The sequence below is a fragment of the Archocentrus centrarchus genome, chromosome 6, assembly GCF_007364275.1.
Source record: "Archocentrus centrarchus isolate MPI-CPG fArcCen1 chromosome 6, fArcCen1, whole genome shotgun sequence".
Lineage (NCBI taxonomy): Eukaryota > Metazoa > Chordata > Actinopteri > Cichliformes > Cichlidae > Archocentrus > Archocentrus centrarchus.
Window position 1 is genome coordinate 13,021,845 of NC_044351.1, and position 20,084 is coordinate 13,041,928.

General features: G+C 41.4%; 1 protein-coding gene and 1 long non-coding RNA gene across 3 annotated transcripts in view; both read right to left on the minus strand.

The window, feature by feature from the left end:
* Positions 1–418: 418 nt before the first annotated feature.
* Positions 419–2,740, minus strand: LOC115782169 (uncharacterized). The gene is made up of 3 exons (XR_004020121.1): positions 2,706–2,740; positions 1,987–2,047; positions 419–880 (listed from the first exon to the last, which is right to left on the minus strand). It is a non-coding gene; the product is annotated as an uncharacterized LOC115782169 (long non-coding RNA).
* Positions 2,741–4,357: 1,617 nt separating this feature from the next.
* Positions 4,358–20,084, minus strand: part of mon2 (MON2 homolog, regulator of endosome-to-Golgi trafficking) — a 36,915-nt gene continuing 21,188 nt past the window's right edge. Inside the window, exons 18-35 of one of the 2 annotated variants that reach the window (XM_030731279.1) lie at positions 19,910–19,983; positions 19,608–19,698; positions 19,344–19,445; positions 18,292–18,294; positions 17,391–17,501; positions 16,525–16,700; positions 16,247–16,409; positions 15,401–15,694; positions 15,031–15,229; positions 14,141–14,784; positions 13,505–13,648; positions 11,907–12,035; positions 7,962–8,152; positions 7,814–7,874; positions 7,606–7,729; positions 7,190–7,397; positions 5,533–5,615; positions 4,358–5,118 (exon numbers count right to left, since the gene is read on the minus strand). In XM_030731279.1, the coding sequence (XP_030587139.1) occupies positions 4,955–5,118; positions 5,533–5,615; positions 7,190–7,397; positions 7,606–7,729; positions 7,814–7,874; positions 7,962–8,152; positions 11,907–12,035; positions 13,505–13,648; positions 14,141–14,784; positions 15,031–15,229; positions 15,401–15,694; positions 16,247–16,409; positions 16,525–16,700; positions 17,391–17,501; positions 18,292–18,294; positions 19,344–19,445; positions 19,608–19,698; positions 19,910–19,983 (2,961 nt within the window). In that variant the 3' untranslated portion in view covers positions 4,358–4,954. The remainder of the gene's footprint in view (positions 5,119–5,532; positions 5,616–7,189; positions 7,398–7,605; positions 7,730–7,813; positions 7,875–7,961; positions 8,153–11,906; positions 12,036–13,504; positions 13,649–14,140; positions 14,785–15,030; positions 15,230–15,400; positions 15,695–16,246; positions 16,410–16,524; positions 16,701–17,390; positions 17,502–18,291; positions 18,295–19,343; positions 19,446–19,607; positions 19,699–19,909; positions 19,984–20,084) is intronic. The other variant, XM_030731281.1, reaches the window with a different exon arrangement.

Genomic DNA, 20,084 nt, shown 5'->3' on the forward strand with positions numbered 1-20,084 from the left:
CAGGAATCTGAAATGAGGATCATGTCTGAAGCATTAATAAGGACTCCCTTCTCATGAACAGGAAGTTGGGGAGATTAGGTTTCATGTAGTTCTCAGACATCTGAGTTGTATCACCGAGCTTAATCAGTTCGACTGTTTGCTCCTGAGACCCACTCATAGGCACTGCTGCACAATGCTATTTAATATGTGCATGGAATTTTGATTTCATTTCAAGAAGGTAAGCAAGATCCTGCAGGCTGCTGGATCTTCCACTCATGTATTTAATTCTTGATTATCTTTTGGTGCTTTTTAACTTTTTCTTCCTTATGCATATTCATTTTTAAAGGTAGAATTTGAACTTTGTAGTTTCTGAATTGAAGTTAATAATAAAGGGAGAAAACAGAGCAGTGTGCCAAGAAATGTTTATGGAGCAATTGTAATCACTTTTATAATCAATGTTTTCCTTCCACATATCAATATTAAGATACTGCAAGCATTATCAACTTTATGAAAGCATTTAAACACATTCAGAGGATTTTAAAGTGCCGTCGTGGGAATCTCACACTCTCGGGTCCTCTGCAGGAGCTGGAGGGCCATCTGGTCCCCACAGGCCAGCACCGCATCCTCCTCCAGTCAGGCCAGCTCTGATCTGGCACTCCACTCCTACTCGCCACACGTGTGTGTGTGTGGTCCAGATTGGATGACGACAATGATGACACAGTCATTCCTGTGGGTGGCTTGTTTTTCCAAGGTCACAGCACTCCCACCCCACCCATGGACAGATCTGAGGGAGATGCTGAGTGGGCTTGGAGTGCGATACTCATCTCTTGTAATAGAAAGGTGATGCTTTATCTCGCTGCAGTGCCACGTGGGATAGCCCAGGGCACGGCCTTGAAAACTCCTTTCAGAGGAGGACAAAGGTAGTAAACAAAAGAGATTTATTTTTAATTTTACCTTTTTTTTTTTTTTTAAATTGTACTGTTTTCCAAAAGGGTTGCAAGTAACCAATATTTTTAATTTGTAAATGAAATACCACAGGAATGTTTTCAGTCAGGTTCATAAATGTCAAACTGCTTGTTTTCTCAGTCTTGCATTTACCTATTTACAGTCATGTAAAGGTATAAACACAAAGGACACACAAGGGTTGACTGTCCCGTTGGGATAAAGGTGCACTGCTTCGGCTGTGCAGCTGTGATGCCCATCTGAGCGGACAGATTTCTGGCTGTAATTTACTGCTTTAGGGCTTTGGCTGCCTGAAGTATGATTTATCTGCAGCCCGGCTCAAATGAGAGCTTCGACACAAGATGGATGAGAAGGACACACTGTGGGCTGCCTCTGTGCTGCTCACTGATCCATAGGCTGGCTCTCTTTGCAGTCAGGATATGATAAATGATGTTTGACTTTGCCCTCCAGGCTGGATTACTTGTATTTCTTACACGAGGGAGTTATTTGAATATATGTAATGCAAACCTGCGTGACCTCTGCTCTACTCCACAGGCTTGATAACTACAACTCTCCTCTGTGGTCTATTTACCAGTCAGATTCTTTTGCAAACACCAAAAGCACTCCTGCTTTACAACCTACGTGTGTCTACAATGAGTAGCTGGAGTAGAATTTATTGTGTAATGTCAGCACAGATGCTAGTGGGCAGAACTGTGGTCCAGGAAGAACATAACTCTATCATAACACACCATCAAGCGTGAACTCATAAATATTTCATGGGAGTCTTCTTGGAAGGTCAAAGCAGAATTTAATCTTCAGTCAAGACAGTCAACTGAATGAGTGCCTTGCTCTCATTTTGGGCAGTGGGGTGGGGGGTTCACAACCCAAGATTGCAGCCCAAGCACGTTTAATCGACCCAGGCTGCGAGCCATTCAAAGCTCATTACCCATTCTGGTCCCCACCCCGATCACGAGACCCCTGCCGGCCCATAGTAATGTGTTAGAGCGCAGAGCAGAGCCAGATGCCGCTGGGCAGCTGAGGGAGGATTTCAAAAGGTTAACTCACAAGGCATGACCGACATCAGCGCTCCTGCTCCCAGACCTCAGTGAGGACACCACAGCTCAACCTATGTGGACACCACAGAGATTCACCATCCAGATTTAGCACAATAGGCAATACAATGAGAACACACTGCATACAGAAGAGACGTTCATGTGCAGGAGAAGCACAATCTGTCTGATGGTATGCACTGTTATTAACAAAGAAGTCCGGGGAGAGCCATAAAGCCAGCTTGTGTGCATCAGAGCAGATGTACCGTAGGACACCTCTGTGGGCAGCAGCAGCCACGTCACTCCTCTCCTCATAGCAACAGTACAGTTGACCTACATGCTTTCTACACAGCCCACTCCGCCTGAGGTGGCGGAAAACTATGCAAATCCATACCACACCGACTTCCTCCTGCATTTTAAAAAAATGTGCATGTCATTTTTTTAAACATGATTATATTACCACATATGCAAGCTCTCTCATCCATCCTCCCTAAGAGAATTAAAATGCACGTTAATGAGTCTAAATAAATCTCATATCTTGAAATTTAAAAAAATGGATCGACAAAAGTGCTTTTTTTTTCACCCCAATCATTACTATTTTATTAGAAGAAAAAAAAATGATACAGTAATCAAATTGCTTCAGCTTAGAAATCCGCCATAAGCAAATTCACGTGTTTAAATTACACCTTCAAATTTAACTCGATAGGCTAGCATAGATATCTAGGTGTGCATTACCTGGAAAAACCGTAAAACAGCGCTGGGAGCAGGGCTTTTTTTTTTTTTTTTCCCTTCTCTCTCCTCCTTCGGCTGGAGTGGAGGCACCAGCACTAGCAAGGCAGTAGCTTGCGCAGTCATCTCCATAGCGGGCAGTGTCACAACCCAACCAACAGCACAAACTACTACCTCAGCCAGTGCGTGGTTATCAGGCGAAAACGAGGACAGAAACGAGAAACGCTGCAAAGTACCCGTAAAGGAGCAGAAATGCCCCGCTTTCTCCACCAAAGCCACATTCCTACGCAGCCGAAGACGGTCTGTCCTCTCCCGCTTCGCTCTTCTTCTGTGCAGACTTGAAATAAGAGGGAAACCCCGCCCAAGCAGACTTGCTCCCCTCTGTTCTCCTCCTCCGCCCACTCCTCCTCCTCATTCTTCCTCCGTGTCTTCAGTGCGAACCACAGAAAGGTCCTTTCCCCTCATGTGACCTACTGCATAATTTCCTAGCTAGGGCTCCAGGACCCCCACCCCCCAGGAGCGCATGGAGAGAGAACGGGGAGGGGGTGGAGGGGGGCTCTTTAATGCAAGGGTGGTTTAGCTTGTAATTTCGTGGGTGAATGTTAAAATGTTTAAGTGTAATAATGTTTTTGTGTCTGAGTTCCCCCTGCAAAAACTATAAGCCCACCTGCTGTACAGGACAGACATCATGAGCCTCAATGCTAAAAAAATCTATATAAAAATGTCCCTCCACTGTATGTATTGATATCTAAAGGAATAAATGCTAAAAAAAAAAAAAAAAAATGCTATGATGTGATGTGATTAAAGAATTATCAGTGCTTATTTAAAAAGAAAAAACCTTTAAGGATTAATACTAACATGTATGACCTAACAAAAGTGTTGCAATAACGTTATATAGAGAGATGGGTCTGAATCTAGTAGTTATCAGTCAAGCTGCTCGTTATTGCCCTTCTAGTTTTGTCTCTAAAATGTCAGATGATGGAGATGATTAGCCCAGGGTCACGTTTTCAAATATGTATAACAAAAGAAATCATTAACTCCCTACACTTGTAAAGGTGAAACTCACAAAATGCAAGTTTTTTTGTTTGATTTTGCCTGAAACCACTCACTCAACTAACAGATTAAATTTCATAATGAATCAGTTGATTAAAGTTTTACTCAAACAAAAATCGTTTGGCTATTATCAGACCAGCCACAGACTGTATATAAAAGATGGAAATAGTCACAAGTCTGAAAATTGTGGCCTATGCATTCTTTCTAATAGCCAGCAGGGGGCAACTCTACATCTAAGAGAAACAAATGCTTTTCTTAGATTTGATAAACTTGATTTATGAGCTATGAGTAAACATTTTATCTTATGATTCTATGAAATTAACTGCAAGTGTCACAGAGGTCTACAGGACAGGAAGGCAGCATGCTTACAGTCATCAATGTCACCACCTACAGGCAAAAGGTCTTACAAACAAGTATCAGTTGGTATGATTCTGAAATCATTTTTATATAATACTATTTTTAAACAAATAAACTAGAAATATAATTTATTTACAAAAAGGGCATCTGGGCTTAGAAAACAAAGAGAAACTTAATGCAATAAAAAATAAATAAATAAAATTGTTAACATCTCATGCATTGTAACTGAGCACACCCAAAGCTGATTGTAGAATTGTCCCATTTATTTTATACAGACACATACATCCCTTCTCAGATGGCTGGCTTAAGATGACATGGAATGTTACAGTAAGATTTGTTTTCTTGCATAAAATCCTCACTGTTGAAAATGTTGCAAAAGATTAAATGTTCAGTTTTTTTAAGATCAGTAAAGCCCCAATTTTTATTTTTTTTTTTTCACATTTTTTTTCTTAATTACATCATCAACACTTTCACCACACACTGTACACTGACGCAGTCTCTTCAGGAGAACAAAAACTAAACCCAGAGGCAACACTGCAATTTTGTTTTTTGTTTTTTTTTAAATCTCTGTAGTTAACAAGTGCACCCAGTCCATATGAGAGTGGGGGGGGGGGGGGGGGGGGTAACGCATTATCAGCTCACATGAAAAGCATATGAAGATGTGTATGAAGATTTGGGTCAATGACGTGGGGTTTGAGGCAGCCTTGAATCTCTGTTCACTCTTCATGTCACCGTAGAGTTCACATCCGTGCACTTGTGAAGTGCATGAGTCGAGAAGACACATTCGGGATTTCTTCATTTAAAAAAAAAAGAAGAAAAAAAGACTGGGCTGTGAGTGAGCCTGGTCAGGACTCTCCGTTCTGGACTTTGGAGACTGGTGGCTGCATAAAGTCTTTAAAGGGCCCCAGGGCCTCCTTCAGCGCTGAGCTCACCTCAGACGATGAGCATGTAATGCACTCTACAAGTGTGGGGTACAAGGCAATCACCTGAGCCCATGTGTTGCCATCCACTGTGGGAAATAAACAAGAGAATATCAGAACAGGATGGGGAAAGAACGACAAGAATATGAATTGTGTGTGTGTGTGTGTGTGTGTGTGTGTACAGGCATATTGAAATAAGTTTTGCTCTGAATAAGAGGCAATGTAATGCAAATATGTTGAAGGGCACTGCAAAAAAATCTATTGTAGTTAGAAGAAAAAAAAAAAGAACAGAATTTCTTATATCTGACCTTGCCAGAAACACAAACAGTGCTACAAAGTATGTGCAGAAAATATGTGTACTCTGACACATTTATCTCAAATGACTGGATGATGGATTTCGTGGCATTATTGTATTTTTTTTTTTTTTTTTTTTTTTTTTTTTTGTGATTTTGTCTTTTTATCTTTCCAAAATTTATTTAGCATTGTCATAGTTTGATACTCACCATTCTCTGGCTGTGTCTTTTTTAGCGAGTCCATCAAAGTGCTGATAGCTTTCAAGACAAAGATAATCTCCGTCACTTGTTGCCTAAAAGGAAAAACAACAAAGGCGTTCCTTAGCTACAAAAGCAGGGGACTAAAGGGAGGAGTGGAAAAGACGAGCAGGGAGCCAATAAAATTTAAAATCACATATGAAGCATGAAATTACAAAGCTGTCCAATTACAATTAAACCAGTCAGTGCACAAAAAAAAAACAAAAAAAAACAAAAAAACAAAAAAAAGGTAAAACCAGAAAAAAAGTTTGAAGGAATCTCTCTCAATCGGTCACTTCATTAGGAACATCTCTTCAGCTGTTTATTAAGATAACTAATCGAATCAAATGGCAGCAACTCAGTTCATTTATGTATGTAGACATGGTCAAGATGACTTGCTGAAGTTCAAACTGAGCATCAGAACAGGAGAAGATGAAAATGACTGAATGTGGCGTGTTTGTTGGTACCGGACAGGCTGCTCTGAGTATTTCAGAAACTGCTGATCTACTAGGATTTTTCCCCAAACAACCTCCCTTTGGTTTACAGAGAGGTCCAAAAAAAAAAAAAAAAAAAAAAAAAAAAAAAAAAGGAAATACCCAGTGTAGCAACAGTTCTCTGGGTGAAACTGCCACGTTGATGTTATAGGTCAGAGGAGAACAGGAAACACTGCTTAGAGCTGATAGGAAGGCAACAGTAACTCAAACCACAAAAGGATACAGAAGAGCATCTCTGAATGCACAACATGTCAACCCTTGAAGTTGATGGGCTACAGCAGCAGAAGACCACACCAGGTGCCACCGCCATCAGTTAAGAACAGGAAACAGACTACAAATTCACACAAGCTCTCAAAAACTGGACAATAGAAGTCTGAAAAAACGTTGCCTGTCCGATCAGTCTCAATTTCTGATGCTAGGATCACAATTTGGTGTAAATAAATTTTACCAATGGTTCAGGCTGCTAGTGGTGGTGTTATCACACTTTGGGACCCTAAGTACCCAATGAGCATCAAACACGGCAAGTATTATCCCAAGTATTGTTGCTGACCATTTCCATCCCTTCATGGCCACAGTGTACATGTCTTCTGATGGCTGATTCCCGCAGGATAAAAGCCATGCCACAAAGTCCAAATCATCTCAAACTACTTTCTTGAACATGACAGTGAGTTCACTGTACTCAAATGGCCTCCACAGTCACCCGATCTCAATCCAACACAGCACCTTTGGGATGTGGTGGAATGGGAGATTTGACTCAGTTGTGCAGATGACAAATCTGCAGCAATTCTGTGACGTTATGACACACAAATATGGACCAAAATCTCTAAGGAATGTTTCCAGCACCCTGTTGAATTGATGCCATAATGAATTAAGGGTTCAACCTGGTACCAGCAAGATATAACTAATGAAGAGGCTAGTGTGTACATGTATACAGTTGGAGTGTAGATATTGTTGGCTTTTTGTATTTAAACAACTTGGCATTTATGGAGTGCACATAAGTGTATAATTTACTTCTCCCCACTATTCCTTTGCCATTTTCTTTGCCCGTAGTGCAGGTTAGCCATGGGCATCTTTAACTTCCACTGAGTCTTGTGGCTAAATATTTATTTTTTTCAGATGTGTACAGCGGGTTGTACCTTGGCAATGGGCAGCGTCCACTCAACCTCTCATCCTCTACGTATCGTCGGAGAACATCCTGGGACCTCTTGAGGAGCACAGAGAGCGCCATACGAGAGATGTAGCCCTCCTGCGGGGTGGACACCTTGTTGCTGAAGGAGAACTGCAGCAATGTCTCAAAACACACTTTAGAAAACTCCTCCCTCATCCGCACGTCGATCTCTGCCTCTGTTGGAGGAAATATTTTTGATTGACAGTGAGAGGACAGACAGGGCTTTGCTGTACTGCTCAGCACACAGCGATAAGCCACAAGAAAGACTTTGGCAACAAACCAAAGACCTAAATTATGATTCCAACACTTGGCCACCATGCTGTTGCACTAGTTTCAGGAATACATCGCTACTAAAGTTAAAAACACTTCAACTGTCAGACACACCTGTGAATGAGGGAGACTGTGAGTGAATGGATCCTTTATTCAGCATAGCCATTATCTGGCCAACAAAGTCTTTGGGGATGAAATTGGCAAACGGTAAAATTTCTGTGCTGATCAACTGGACCACCTAAAATGAAGAAGACACAATGCAAATTTGGGGAAAACTCAAACTATCGAGATGTTTTAACAGAGTCGAGAAACAAGCTCGTACCTCTACATCGATGGCTTCATTCTTCTGAAATTCCTGGATAGACAAGTTATCTGGAGGCGTGCTATAAAAAAAAAAAAAAAAACCTTTTTGCTGCTTAGAATTTCTAAAAATGGCAAAATAAGCAGGGAAAATAAAAACACAACTGTACCTTTTGGTAAAAAGAAAGTCTTCAAAGGCATTGGCCAACTCTGGCCACATAGTGTCAAACTTCCCAGATGCGGCATGCTGCCGTGCCACGGGCAGGCCAATAGACAGCACCTTGAGCAGAGATGACACGGCAAGCTTCCAGGTGCTCTCTGATGGACAGGCATACTTCAAACTCAAGGGCATTCTTAAAGTCTTGATGGTAAAACAAAAAAAAGGAGACAACAAAAACAGCATCTCATGAGACTGAAACACAAAGGAACACTTACAAATTAAAGCCGCAAGCGGCGATGAGCGGGCCCTCGCACCCGGCGCGCGTCGACCCCTGGCGCGCTCCAGCCAAGCCGCGCGTCGACCCGTGGCACGCTCCAGCCGAACCGCGCTCGGAGGTTCTCGCAGACGAGAGAGTAGCTGGCTCACCCGGCTGCTGACGGCTCAGCAGGCTAGCCGTACTTCGCGTCGATCGTCTCCCGCTTCCACTAGGTGGCGTCGGTGAGTGCCCACTAATTAATATGTCACAATGCTCTATGTAATGCCTGCAGCCATCAATGAAACTGTAATGACCATAGGATGATGAGTATCAGTGTCCTACTGATTTCCTGTTGCCACTAGGTGGCGTTATGAGTGTGAAACAAAGCTGATAGAGGGGTGTGTCCGGTCTCCCTTACCCTCCCATTAAGCCTGTGAAGTTTGAGGCAGATCGGATAATGTATGTCAGAGATGTAACAATTTGGTGCACTGTGGTATATGAGTAAAATCCCACATTTAGAGGGTTGCTACGGCAACAGCGTTCAATATTCTACAAAACCATGAATATCTGTTGATGGGCTACTTGTGTAGATGATCTGGAGCCATTTTGGTGTGACTGCCAGAAATCCTTAAGTAGAAGATGATTCAAATAGCAGGCCCGAAAAAGGCGAAAAATTCTGCAAGAATGACACATTAACTTTAAAATGCTGGACTTTCTGTTGAGTTTTGAGTATGTGTCCAAGAGACTTTTTTGTACGTCTTAGGATGTTACTTCAGCATGCACGATTTCAGGTACACAGACCAAGCACTGCCCTGGGGCTGATGTTTAGAACCTATCTGGGCCTGAAATGGAAAAAAAGTCCAAATTCAGAGGGTTGCTACGGCAACACCGTTCAATATTCTACAAAACCATGAATATCTTTTGATGGGCTACTTGTGTGGATGATCTGGAGCCATTTTGGTCTCACTGGGTCAAATGCCCTAGGAGGAGTTGAGGCAAAAAGGCCTGAAAAAGGCGAAAAATGCTGCAAAAATGACACTTTAAAGTGAACGTGGCTGACTTCCTGTTGGGTTTCGGCTATCGGTCCAAGAGACTTTTTTGTAGACGTTAGCATCTTACATCAGCAGGCACATTTTCAGGTACATACAGAAAGCACAGCCCAGGGGCTGATGTTTAGAATCTCTGTGAATTTGAAATTGAAAAAAGTCCAAATTCAGAGGGTTGCCATGGCAACACCGTTCAATATTCTACAAAACCATGAATAACTTTTGATGGGCTACTTGTGTAGATGATCTGGAGCCAATTTGGTGTCACTGGGTGAAATGCCCTAGGACAAGTTCGTTCAAATAGCAGGCGTGGAAATCGCAAAAATTGACACCTTCAATTGAAGATGGCCGACTTCCTGTAGGGTTTAGGGTATGGGTCCAAGAGACTTTTTTGTACGTCTTAGTATGTTACATGAGCATGTACATTTTCATACATGTAGATAAAACGTAGCTCCGGGGCTACTCAAAAAACTTGCTATTTTAAGATATTCCGAGCTGCCACTAGGCGGCGCTCTACCGTTTATGGACTTTATGCATATGAGTGTGTTCAGGGCAGCATGCTTATCACACCACTGAAGTTTGAGCCAGATTGGGCAAGTTGGCTTTGAGTTACAGCCATTTTTGTGTTCATGGCGAATCATCGAACTTTGCCGTCCCATAAGGGTCACGCCCTTTTGTCAAAAACTCACAGTTTTGAAAACACAGTAAGTCCAACTTCTTAAGGCTTTCCAGGTGAAATTTGAGATGGTTCTGCTAAACCACCTTGGAGCTGGACCTCCAAGTGTAAAATATGACATTTCCTGTTCCCACTAGGTGGCGCTGCGACTGATATTAAATATTGTCATATGTATGTGTTCAGGGGGGCACCCTCATCCTACTGGAGAAGTTTGATGCACATTGGATCATGTAGGTATGAATGAGAGGCAATCAAAATTTCATGGCGAATGATCAAAGTTCAAAGGGGCATAAGGACCCCTCCCCCTTGGCAAAAACTCACCATTTTCGAGATTTAGATTCCCCTGGGGGTGTAGGTTAGACAAACCAAATATGAAGATGATAACGTCTAAAAGCTCTGAGTTATTAGAAAAAGTGTGAGGGCTGCAAATCGCCAAATTTGCATAATTAATTCAAAATGGCGGACTTCCTGTTGGGTTTAGGGCATGGCTCCAAGAGGATTTTTTGTGCGCCTGGACATGATATACATGTGTATGAAGTTTCATTCATGTACGTGAAACACAGCGGTGGGGCTCCAGTTTAGGGGGCGCTAGCGAGCCATTTGGGCGCGCCCTTGCCCGAGCCCATTAAAATACTTAAATTTTCACCAGGTGTGACGCATGTGCAAAGTTTCATGAGTTTTTGAATATGATAAAGCCCCCAAAAAGCCAATTCATTTGCCTGAATAATAATAAAAAAAATAATAATAATAATAATAAACGAAGCAATTACAATAGGGCCTTCGCACAGTTCGTGCTCGGGCCCTAATGAATCTCTAAAACGCTGCACCAAAACCTTTCACTTTTCTTCCCTTTATAAATTTTATGAATAAACAGAGTTAATACCAGCAGAGAATGTAAAGGCATCAGATTCTTGAAATCTGATTGGGGGGGGGGGGGTTAAACACAGGTGTCAGAAAAAAGGAAGCCTGGAAGATTTAAGATAAGTTGAGCCTTTTTGATGGCTTATATTGACAGTATCCTTTAGTATCTGACAGACTGATTTTGGAAAAAGTTTTGAAAATATTGGGAACCAAATAGACTTTGCATCTGCCTGATGTATGATGCCAGTATTGCGATCAATATTGTAAGGTCAGAGGGTACTCAAGTAAAAATCTGCCCAGAGGCTGGTGGACTCACAGAATTAACAAGCAATTTCAAAACTGAACAGGCTTATTGTAAAATACTACATGTTATTTTTCTCCACCCATCTTTTTTCCATATTTTCACAGTTAACTTGTTTGCCAATCTGTCTCTAAAACCCTAAACAAGGACCATTCACATCTGATCTGAACATTTATGTAGACTTCTTCATGCCAGTGCATTAGAAATTTGTCATTTTGGGGGATTTTGGATGTGTGACCACCCTCTGAATTGAAACAGCTGCCTGGTAATGGGACTGACGAGCAAAGTGTCTAACCAGAAAACTAAAAAGCAGAGGAGTTGGGCAATTATTCTCTACCAGTTTATAATACAAGTAAGCAGTTTAAGGCGCACACAGCCATAGTTATACCAAACTTTGGGCTTTGCCATAGCTACATAAATAACATGATGGATAATGCCAGAAGTTCAACTTTCCTTCCACAGATGACAATTTTCTGCCATGTATAATTTGGCAATAAATTAAGCTTTAAATGAAGAAAAAAAAAATTCTCATAATCTTCTACCAGACTGTGTGAATGCATAGGGTTTAACAGTAACTGGGACTCAATGGGTGGTTAGTAGAAAACAGCTTTTAAAAAGTAAACTGCAAATTTCTCTGTACTATAACTGGTACAGCACTAAAACAAACAGACTTTGGTCTCAGTGCTTCCTCTAGTCTCACTGTGAAACATTAGATAGAATGCAGATTTGAAACAAACTAAAATCCCTTAGTTTTAAACATTTACTGGGATTTTTTCTGACCATTAAAAACGAGTGCACCACCCTGGATTAAATACCTTGATGATATTCTGCAGAACTTTCTCATTGATGACAGCTTTGTGGCAGGCAGTTTTATGGTATAGGTCCACCACCACCTCCAAGGAGCGCTCAGCAAAGGGCACATAGTTTAAGGCAACCCATTCTGCCTGTAGAGGTAAGAAGATTTAACAAAAGAAAACCAAAAAAACAGGAACGGGCATTATACTTGCCTTATGGCAGAGCCACGGTGAAAGCAGTTTTTAAAAAGGCACACTTTGCATAAGTATGCAAGTAACACACAATTTTATTTTTAAACTGCAGTCATTATTAGTCTGCTTCAAGCTTTGTTAGGCTTACAGTTCCACAGCTGAAATGTTACAGTCAAACGAATGGTTTTATTCTACAAAGTGTGTCTTTAACATATAGAAAACAGAACCACAGGTATGCATATGAACAAAAAAAAACCCACCAAAAGTCACACAATCAACTGAAAATGAAGTCCACAGGGGGGGCTGTGCACACAGAGGCATAACCACCAGTTAGTGGCAGGCAGAGAAGGGGGAGCATGGAGTGAGAGACGCAGATGAGACGCGAGAGCCTACCATGCGGAGTGATATCTCATCTACCGCAGAGGGTAGGTCATCACCATTCAGCACAGCTTAGTACAACTACAGAGGGGGGTGGGGGGGTGGGGGGGGATGATGAAACTCACCGGTGCAAACAGCTGGAGCTAAAACCGTTATCCAGTGAGTAGTTCGAAGAGACAGAATGAGACAAGATTGAAATTAAACTGATGTTTAAGGTTGTATCAAATCTGAAGTGGCCTCGAGGCTAAATGAGATTTCAATAATCTCGCTCCCAGCAGTACCGAGGACATTTGAGGCGATCTGACATCGCAACTGAATAATGGCCAAAAAGGCAATAAAGACCACCCATAACATCTGTTTGGCTGGGTGAGAACTTTGTTTGACCATCTCACTTAAACAGTTTAAACAGATTCAGATCAACAAAAATGTCCAGTTTGCCGTTTTTCAAAACACAAGACAAACAGACAGCCAGGATTTCAAAACACAAAGTATGCAGCGTCACAATTTATCAGTATTTGATCAAGACACCTCTCAGCATTTCTGTGCAGGAGAACAACCTGACAAGCTAGTTGTAGCTTTCCGTAACAACAAGGACATTGATATCAAAATAACAAAAATGCCTTGCTCAACAGTACTGGGTGCCCTGGAAATGCACTTTTTTTTTAAATGAATATGAATTGTGTTGGACTAAAAAAAAAAAAAAAAAAAGAAAAAAAAAGAAACATTTCTCTGGCATGTTCCCAGCAAAATGAATCATGATGGAAGGAATTTGAGGAAGAAATAGTTTGGGGCTACTAATGGGGGTCGAGACGAATCTGTCAATCTCATGAAGAGCTGTGACAGAGGGTTCATAAGGACAAGACTGACGGCAGAAGGAGTGAAGGGGCTTCATGTACAACAAAGAATAGATATGATCTCACTGAGAATGGCTGAAGAGAGGTAGACAAAAAACAGTGTACGTCATCCAACAGTCACATGAAACAAACCGTAAAAATCAAACAAATTACAATAAAAACAAAAATATTTAACTGCCTGTTTTCATTTCCTACCTGGTTGTATTTGGCATTGGCCACATGTTTGGTTTCCATCCTGCCATACTGAGGAGGCTTACAGGAGAACTCCACAAAAAGTAGCAGCTGTTCGAAGATGGCCGGGTACATGACCTGCAGGTTCTCCGTGCCCACACAGATGGCCTGCAGCAGGGAGGGAAGGGAGGAACAAACACTGCTGACTTCCACCACAGGGCTGCATATTGCATAATTTAGCAGACTGATACATTCTTTCTTTCCTGGGCTGAGTGGACACAAATTGGGAAGAAATAACTTTAAATAGAGAGAGAGAGAATTAAGGGCCTATGTTTGGTAAACATCCTGAATTTGTAGCACAACATGAACAATTTTGACAGTTTAGTTAAACAAGGAATCTGAAGGCATCGATCTTTTGCTCTGAAAATTCTATGAGACACACTTTTCTACTTTTTCAGAAAACTGATATGGAAAAAGAATGCGGGATGACACACAACATAGGACGTCCTGCTTGATTTAAACAGAGGACTGTTACATGGCACACACTTTACACCACTAAGTTAACATGACCTGGCTCTTATCTTGATGCTACATTGTAGTACAAAGTACTGCATATCATACTGTTAAAAGCTTCGCTGTAGCAATATTCTTTTTTCCCACCTTCTGCAAAACATCCAGAGCAGTGAGCACAGCTTCCTGCAGGTTAGTGAGCACTGCCTCAGTGTAGGAGGGGAGGATAAAGGGCGAGGCATCGCTGCTGATAGGCACAGAAACAGCCCCATGAAGGATAACCCCTAGCTTTTTTAGATCCTCCATACTAAAGTTGGCTTTGATGTGCTGGTAGAGTGCTGGAAAAATCTGGATCAATGCTGTGAGGAAGGGCTGGCTAGGGATAAAAGAAAGCTTCTCTGCTGGGCCACTAGGTGGCCTTGTGCTGTCTGTTCCCATTCGATACCATGTGTTCCATGCAGACCACCACAATGCCGAGTCCTCTAAGGCTGACTCCTCCCCTGGTGGGGGCGCCTGCAGCTCAGCACCATTGTACCGTGTCAACCGCTCCAGCAGTGAATCTGAACGGACCAGGGGTCTGCCAGGACCAGATGCTGACAGAGGGTCAATGAGCACTGGGGGGACGCCCATTGCAGCAAGTGCATCACCTGCTTTGTCTGAGTCTTTAACAGGTGTAACGATCTGAAGAATTTCTTGAAAGCTCTTCAGGGCAGCCAGAGAGACCTCATTGTTTTTGCTGAGGGCAGCTGACTGAATATGGTTAAGCAGCACCTCCCAGGCCTCAAAGAAATCACCTACAGATACACAGAAAAAAGGGGGCAGAGTGTCAACTGGAAAGACGAGCAAACAATAAACTTTGATATTTGAGGTTGAACATGAGACCATTTTCAAAGACGTCCTGAGTACTAATGGGTGAAAACCTGCTGATGGGTGTTGCAGTTGGCTTTATTCCACTGCATTTCTACTTCAATATGCCATCTTCAACGTGACAGTACCAGACACAGCGGCTGAATATCGTAGAACATTACACGTGGGCTCACCTAACTGCTGAAGGAGATAGCGTCTTGTGTTAAAAATGCGTGCCACGCCAGCTAGCGTTAGCACCCATGTTTCCGCCCACTGTTTTTCAGCAGTATCGCGTGAGTGGTGGATGAGGATATTCCCACCACCAGACTCAATCTTCTCCTTGTCTGCTGTGGTGGACGACGTTCTCACACAGTCAAGCAGCTGGAACAGGACCTTGAGGTGAAATCAAGATATTGTGATAAGCAATATCTATAAAGTGACATGAAGAACATTTTTATTTGTTGACAAGCGATTAAAATGAACACATACTGTAAATTTTACACTATTCTTTTCCTTGTTATTTTATTTTATAGAGAATAACAAGGACAAATTCTAGGATCGTACCTTCCACACCACAATATGCCATGTTGGCTGCTGCAGCAGGGTGCCATGGGCAGCAATAGTGGAGAACAATGTCTGCCCAGCACTCTTACGCACAGCAGGTCGTGGGTCAACGCACAGCTCCCCAAGCTTGGCATACAGACACAGCCACAGGCAGTCGAAGGGAGGGGCGGGGTCGAACGGCCTGTTAAGGGTCTCTCCTCTCTCCTGGGCCTGTTTCTGCAGAGCTTCTTCCTCCCTCTCTAGCTCCTGTGTGATAGCTTCTCCTCTTTGGAAGAAGTAGTCTGAAATGTTCCACTGTGGGTAAAAAAAGGAAGTGGGAGTAGAGAGTGGGGGGATAAATTAGAGAGAAAATGTCGTAAAGATGCTTCTGGCAGTTTTGCTATCCATTATCATAAAGTAATCTCACAGGAACTGCCACACTCCAAGAGAAATAATCCAGCAAACCACAGATCAATATCAGGTTTTGTATGTCCTGAATCCTGTTTAAAGCATCTATGAAATGTCAGTGGACGGCTGGTAAAGAAAATAACGCCACAAAAAAGGGGGAAATATATGACAAGCAATTATTTAATCACATTAAAAACACTAGGTTTCTATTTGAAAACTAGTATTAGAAAAGTAAAGTAGCGTGCCACCTGCCACTCCTTCACAACCAAGCATCAGCCTGCTTCACAGTTACAGTCACACTTGCTAATTTACCAGTTACATCACATTATTCCACTAGTGGCCTCTCAAAAACTCATTAGACCATTTAATCAAAGGTGCCATCTGAGAGCAGAGCATCCAACAAATACTGCCAGTCTGACTAATAATAACTACCACAGCTTAACACATCTGTAATCATACCAGTAAGCCAATGGATGTGAGGCTAATGTTGAGCTCCTGGTTCTGAAGGCCAAAGCTGCCAGCTACATCCACTACAATCTGGAGGCACGTGCAAGGCATGGTGGGGAGGAAGTCTGTCACCACCAACTGCAGGCACTGGAAGGCGGTTCGGATCAATGACTCGCTATAGGGGGAACGAGATGTGCAGCACTCTTAAAGTTTCACAGATCTTGTGAGTTAAATATTAGGTTATAAAATAACAATTTATGTAAAAATCTCCCCCTCTATGAGGATCTTACCCTTGATCATTGCGGATGGCTCCTATAACACCCAAAACGAGGGGCCAACCAGGCCCCAGGCTGTCGCCCTGACTCTGCAGGATCTGCAGGACACACTCCAGCTGTTTCTGCCGAATGTCTGCATGCAGCACGTTAGACAACTCCTTCAGAGGGTTCAGCAACAGAAGCTGCAGCCGCTTGGGGATTAAAGAAAGGGAGCTAGTGACTGATCTGTTAACAGCAAAGATTATTATTAAATTAATACATGAAACATTTAGAAGAGTAGAATGTGGCAGGTTTATTAAACCTATTTATTTGATGGTATTTACGGCATTAAACTTGCCCATTGAATAAAAAATGCCCATTGAATTTTCTAACACACTCTGTTTTGATGATGAGTCATTATCCTTAGAAATTTGTTTGGCGATAACAACATGAAGCGGTTAAAGCTTGCCCACATGCAAGGAAGTGCTTTGAAAATATTGTTTTTCATTAGAGCTGTTATTTTTATTTGTATTAACCACCACGCTGTTCCTCTTTTTCAATAAGGCTTGTATTATTCCCTTTATCAGTCACTAAGGTTAAGGGTCAGACTTTTTCTTGACAAGATAAAGTGACTGACCTTTCTATTTTTCACATTTTAAGCATATGACAGCCACTTATCGGCCATGACTTACAGTGTGATGTCTCAAAAGTCTGCATCATATACAACCAAACTTAAGGACACGACAGCCAGAAAAGACAAACACAGCATGAAATACTCTGGAGTCCCTACAATGTTCATAAAATACAGAAGGCTGTGCTTGGCATTGTGTTATTCATACACATTCATGTTTGCATTCTTCTTTGCTTTTTTAAAATCATAACCCCACCGTGTTGTTGCCTACCTGGTTTTGGGCCAGCGAAGGGTCGTGTTTGTAGGCAAGCCCGGCTTTGATAAGCGCCGTCAGTGCCTCAGCTCCCCATTCTCTCATTCTGGAGTTTGGATGCTGGCAGACCTGCAGGACACACATATACGGACAAATGCAGACACAAACGGGCGCAATGACAGATCGGATGCACAGACGGCTCAGAACAGTGTTTCCCAGCAGTTTTCACAGTGGGTGGGTGTGAAACAAGTTGGTGAAATAAACCACAGACTGTGTGATGGAGACTGGGATCCCCTGTGACAATAGACTATGCTGTGGTAGACAGTGTAATCATGAAAGCATAGGTACACATGGAGAGGCCAGGCTGAGCAAAGAAAAGTACACTATGTGGGACAAAACCTGAAGAATCCAAGTGAAAACATGTCTGTGTTTTCTGTGATCCAAATCAGTCATCTTTGTTTAACTCCATCAAACACATTTTTACTTTTCTGGCATTGGAATAAATAGATTCTCAAACTTTAATGCTTCAAAACCCAGATGATCCATGTGCACCCATTTGTATCCACTTAAAGCCACACATTTTTATTATTATCTTTATCTGTATGGATAGCAGAAATAGTTTTAGAACAAAAAAAGTCGCAAAGAAAGATATTCAGCATTTTATCTAAGCATATTTTGCAGGTGCAGCTTTCGATTTCACTTGGTGACAAATCAGGGCTTCGCATTGAAAAGTTTTGCAAAATAATGTAGGATCAAACACCGATAACAGAGCAAACACACTGTGGACACATTCTGACACAGCGACCTCTCAGCTCCAGCATGTTTACGTCAGATTGAGAGGCAGCAAAAACAGATTGGAACAACGAGAGAGAGAAAAATGGGAAAGCCGGTGTTTACTGAGTAGAGGATCTGAGCTTACCTTCTGCAAAACAAACAGGTGTGCAAAAGAGAAAGGAGATAGATAAAGAAAATGTGAAGAAAACTCTTCAATGTGCAGAAATCCTCAAAACACATTTACAGATGCATTAAAGGAATTTTCTGATGAAAGCTGAAGAAACGACTACAAAAAACATGCAGTTTATATCTCATAATGATCTGCATTCAGTTGACATTTCCTTTCATCTTGTGAAATTGTGGTTCAACTCGCTGGTTTTTATGACCTACGCGCTGTATTGTGTACTACAACATAAAGGGTGTATTCTGGGTACATAACAGTGATGTTTAAGGATCGTTTTAACCTTGCCAAGACTTAATACCACTATATTGATTGAGCTCGTAACAATATGGTGGTAATAAAACAAGCATTTCAATCTTTTGTGTGTACTGGAAACACTTCCTAAAAGCAGCAGCAGTACAACTACCTCCTGTATAGTTCATTAAAAAAAAATAAAAAATACCCCTACTAAAAAAATACCCCCTACTACAATAAACCTGTTTCCAGATATAATTTTATATTTATTTTAGGGGCCTTTTGTGCTCTTGGCTCCATGGTAATTGATACTTCACTGTCATAAAAAGAATGTGGTGAAAAGGGAATTTTTTTTTTTTTTTTTTGGTCACTCTTTAATATCCTGTCATTTTTATTTTTTTTTTGGAAAATCTTTTCCAAATCCTTACTGGGATTTCTAAGAACATTATCACCAAAAATAAAATTGCTGTTTAGCTCAAGCATCAATTTAACAAGTAAATTTCTTTGTAAGCTAAAATGATTCAATAGTTTATCAACGAGAGAAAAAAAAAATGTGCCTCATTAATTATGAAACGTGTCACTGCAAATTAATGTAGTCCCCCCCCCCACCCCCAAAAACAAATTTTTATATATATATATATATATATATATATATATATATATATATATATATATATATATATATATATATATATATATATATATATATATATATATATATATATATATATATATATATAAAAATCTGTACCATTTTGCTGTAAGTAGATATTGGATTTTACCTCCAATAAGTGGCCTGTCAGCGGCCTCCATAAGATCTCTATGCGATCCATGTTGACCAAGCCGGTTTCAAGCAGCTTGGCAACTGCAAACAGAGACGGCTCCTGAAAAAAAGAACAGAAAACAGAAGGTGACAAAAAATAAATAAATAAATACAATAAAAATTACTGCATACATTGCACCCAAACACAAGTTCCTCTTAGGATTTTAACCAAATCCAAAATAAATCTACTCCTAAACAACAGTCAACTACAGAAACCATTTACCTTGTTATTTCCATAAGCCATTTCCATTGCTTCCAGGGAGAGGGAACAGAGAGCATTGATCAGGTGATGCAGGGACACATCATCCAGGTACCTAGATCACAGAAAAATACTTATGCATATTTTCCTTAGCATTAAAATGCTGTGAATTCAGACTTGCAACAGGAAACACTACTCTGAACATACAGTACTCCTAAGTCATTTACAAAGATTTATTGTATATAATAATTTAAGAACATTAGGTAAGTAACTGAAGTGTCTACATAAACTCTGTTCATTTTCACAGGTGACAGACTGATACTTACTGAGAGCTCTCGAATAGTCTGGACAGGATGTTGGAGATGACAGGCAGGTCTGTCATCACTGCTGTGGTCAGCACCTGTTTAGGTCAGAGACACAAGCATAGCCAGTTCATCCATCACCTTCAGCAATGAGCTGAGAAGCATTAAGTGCAATACAAGTTAAACACAAAAAAGCACT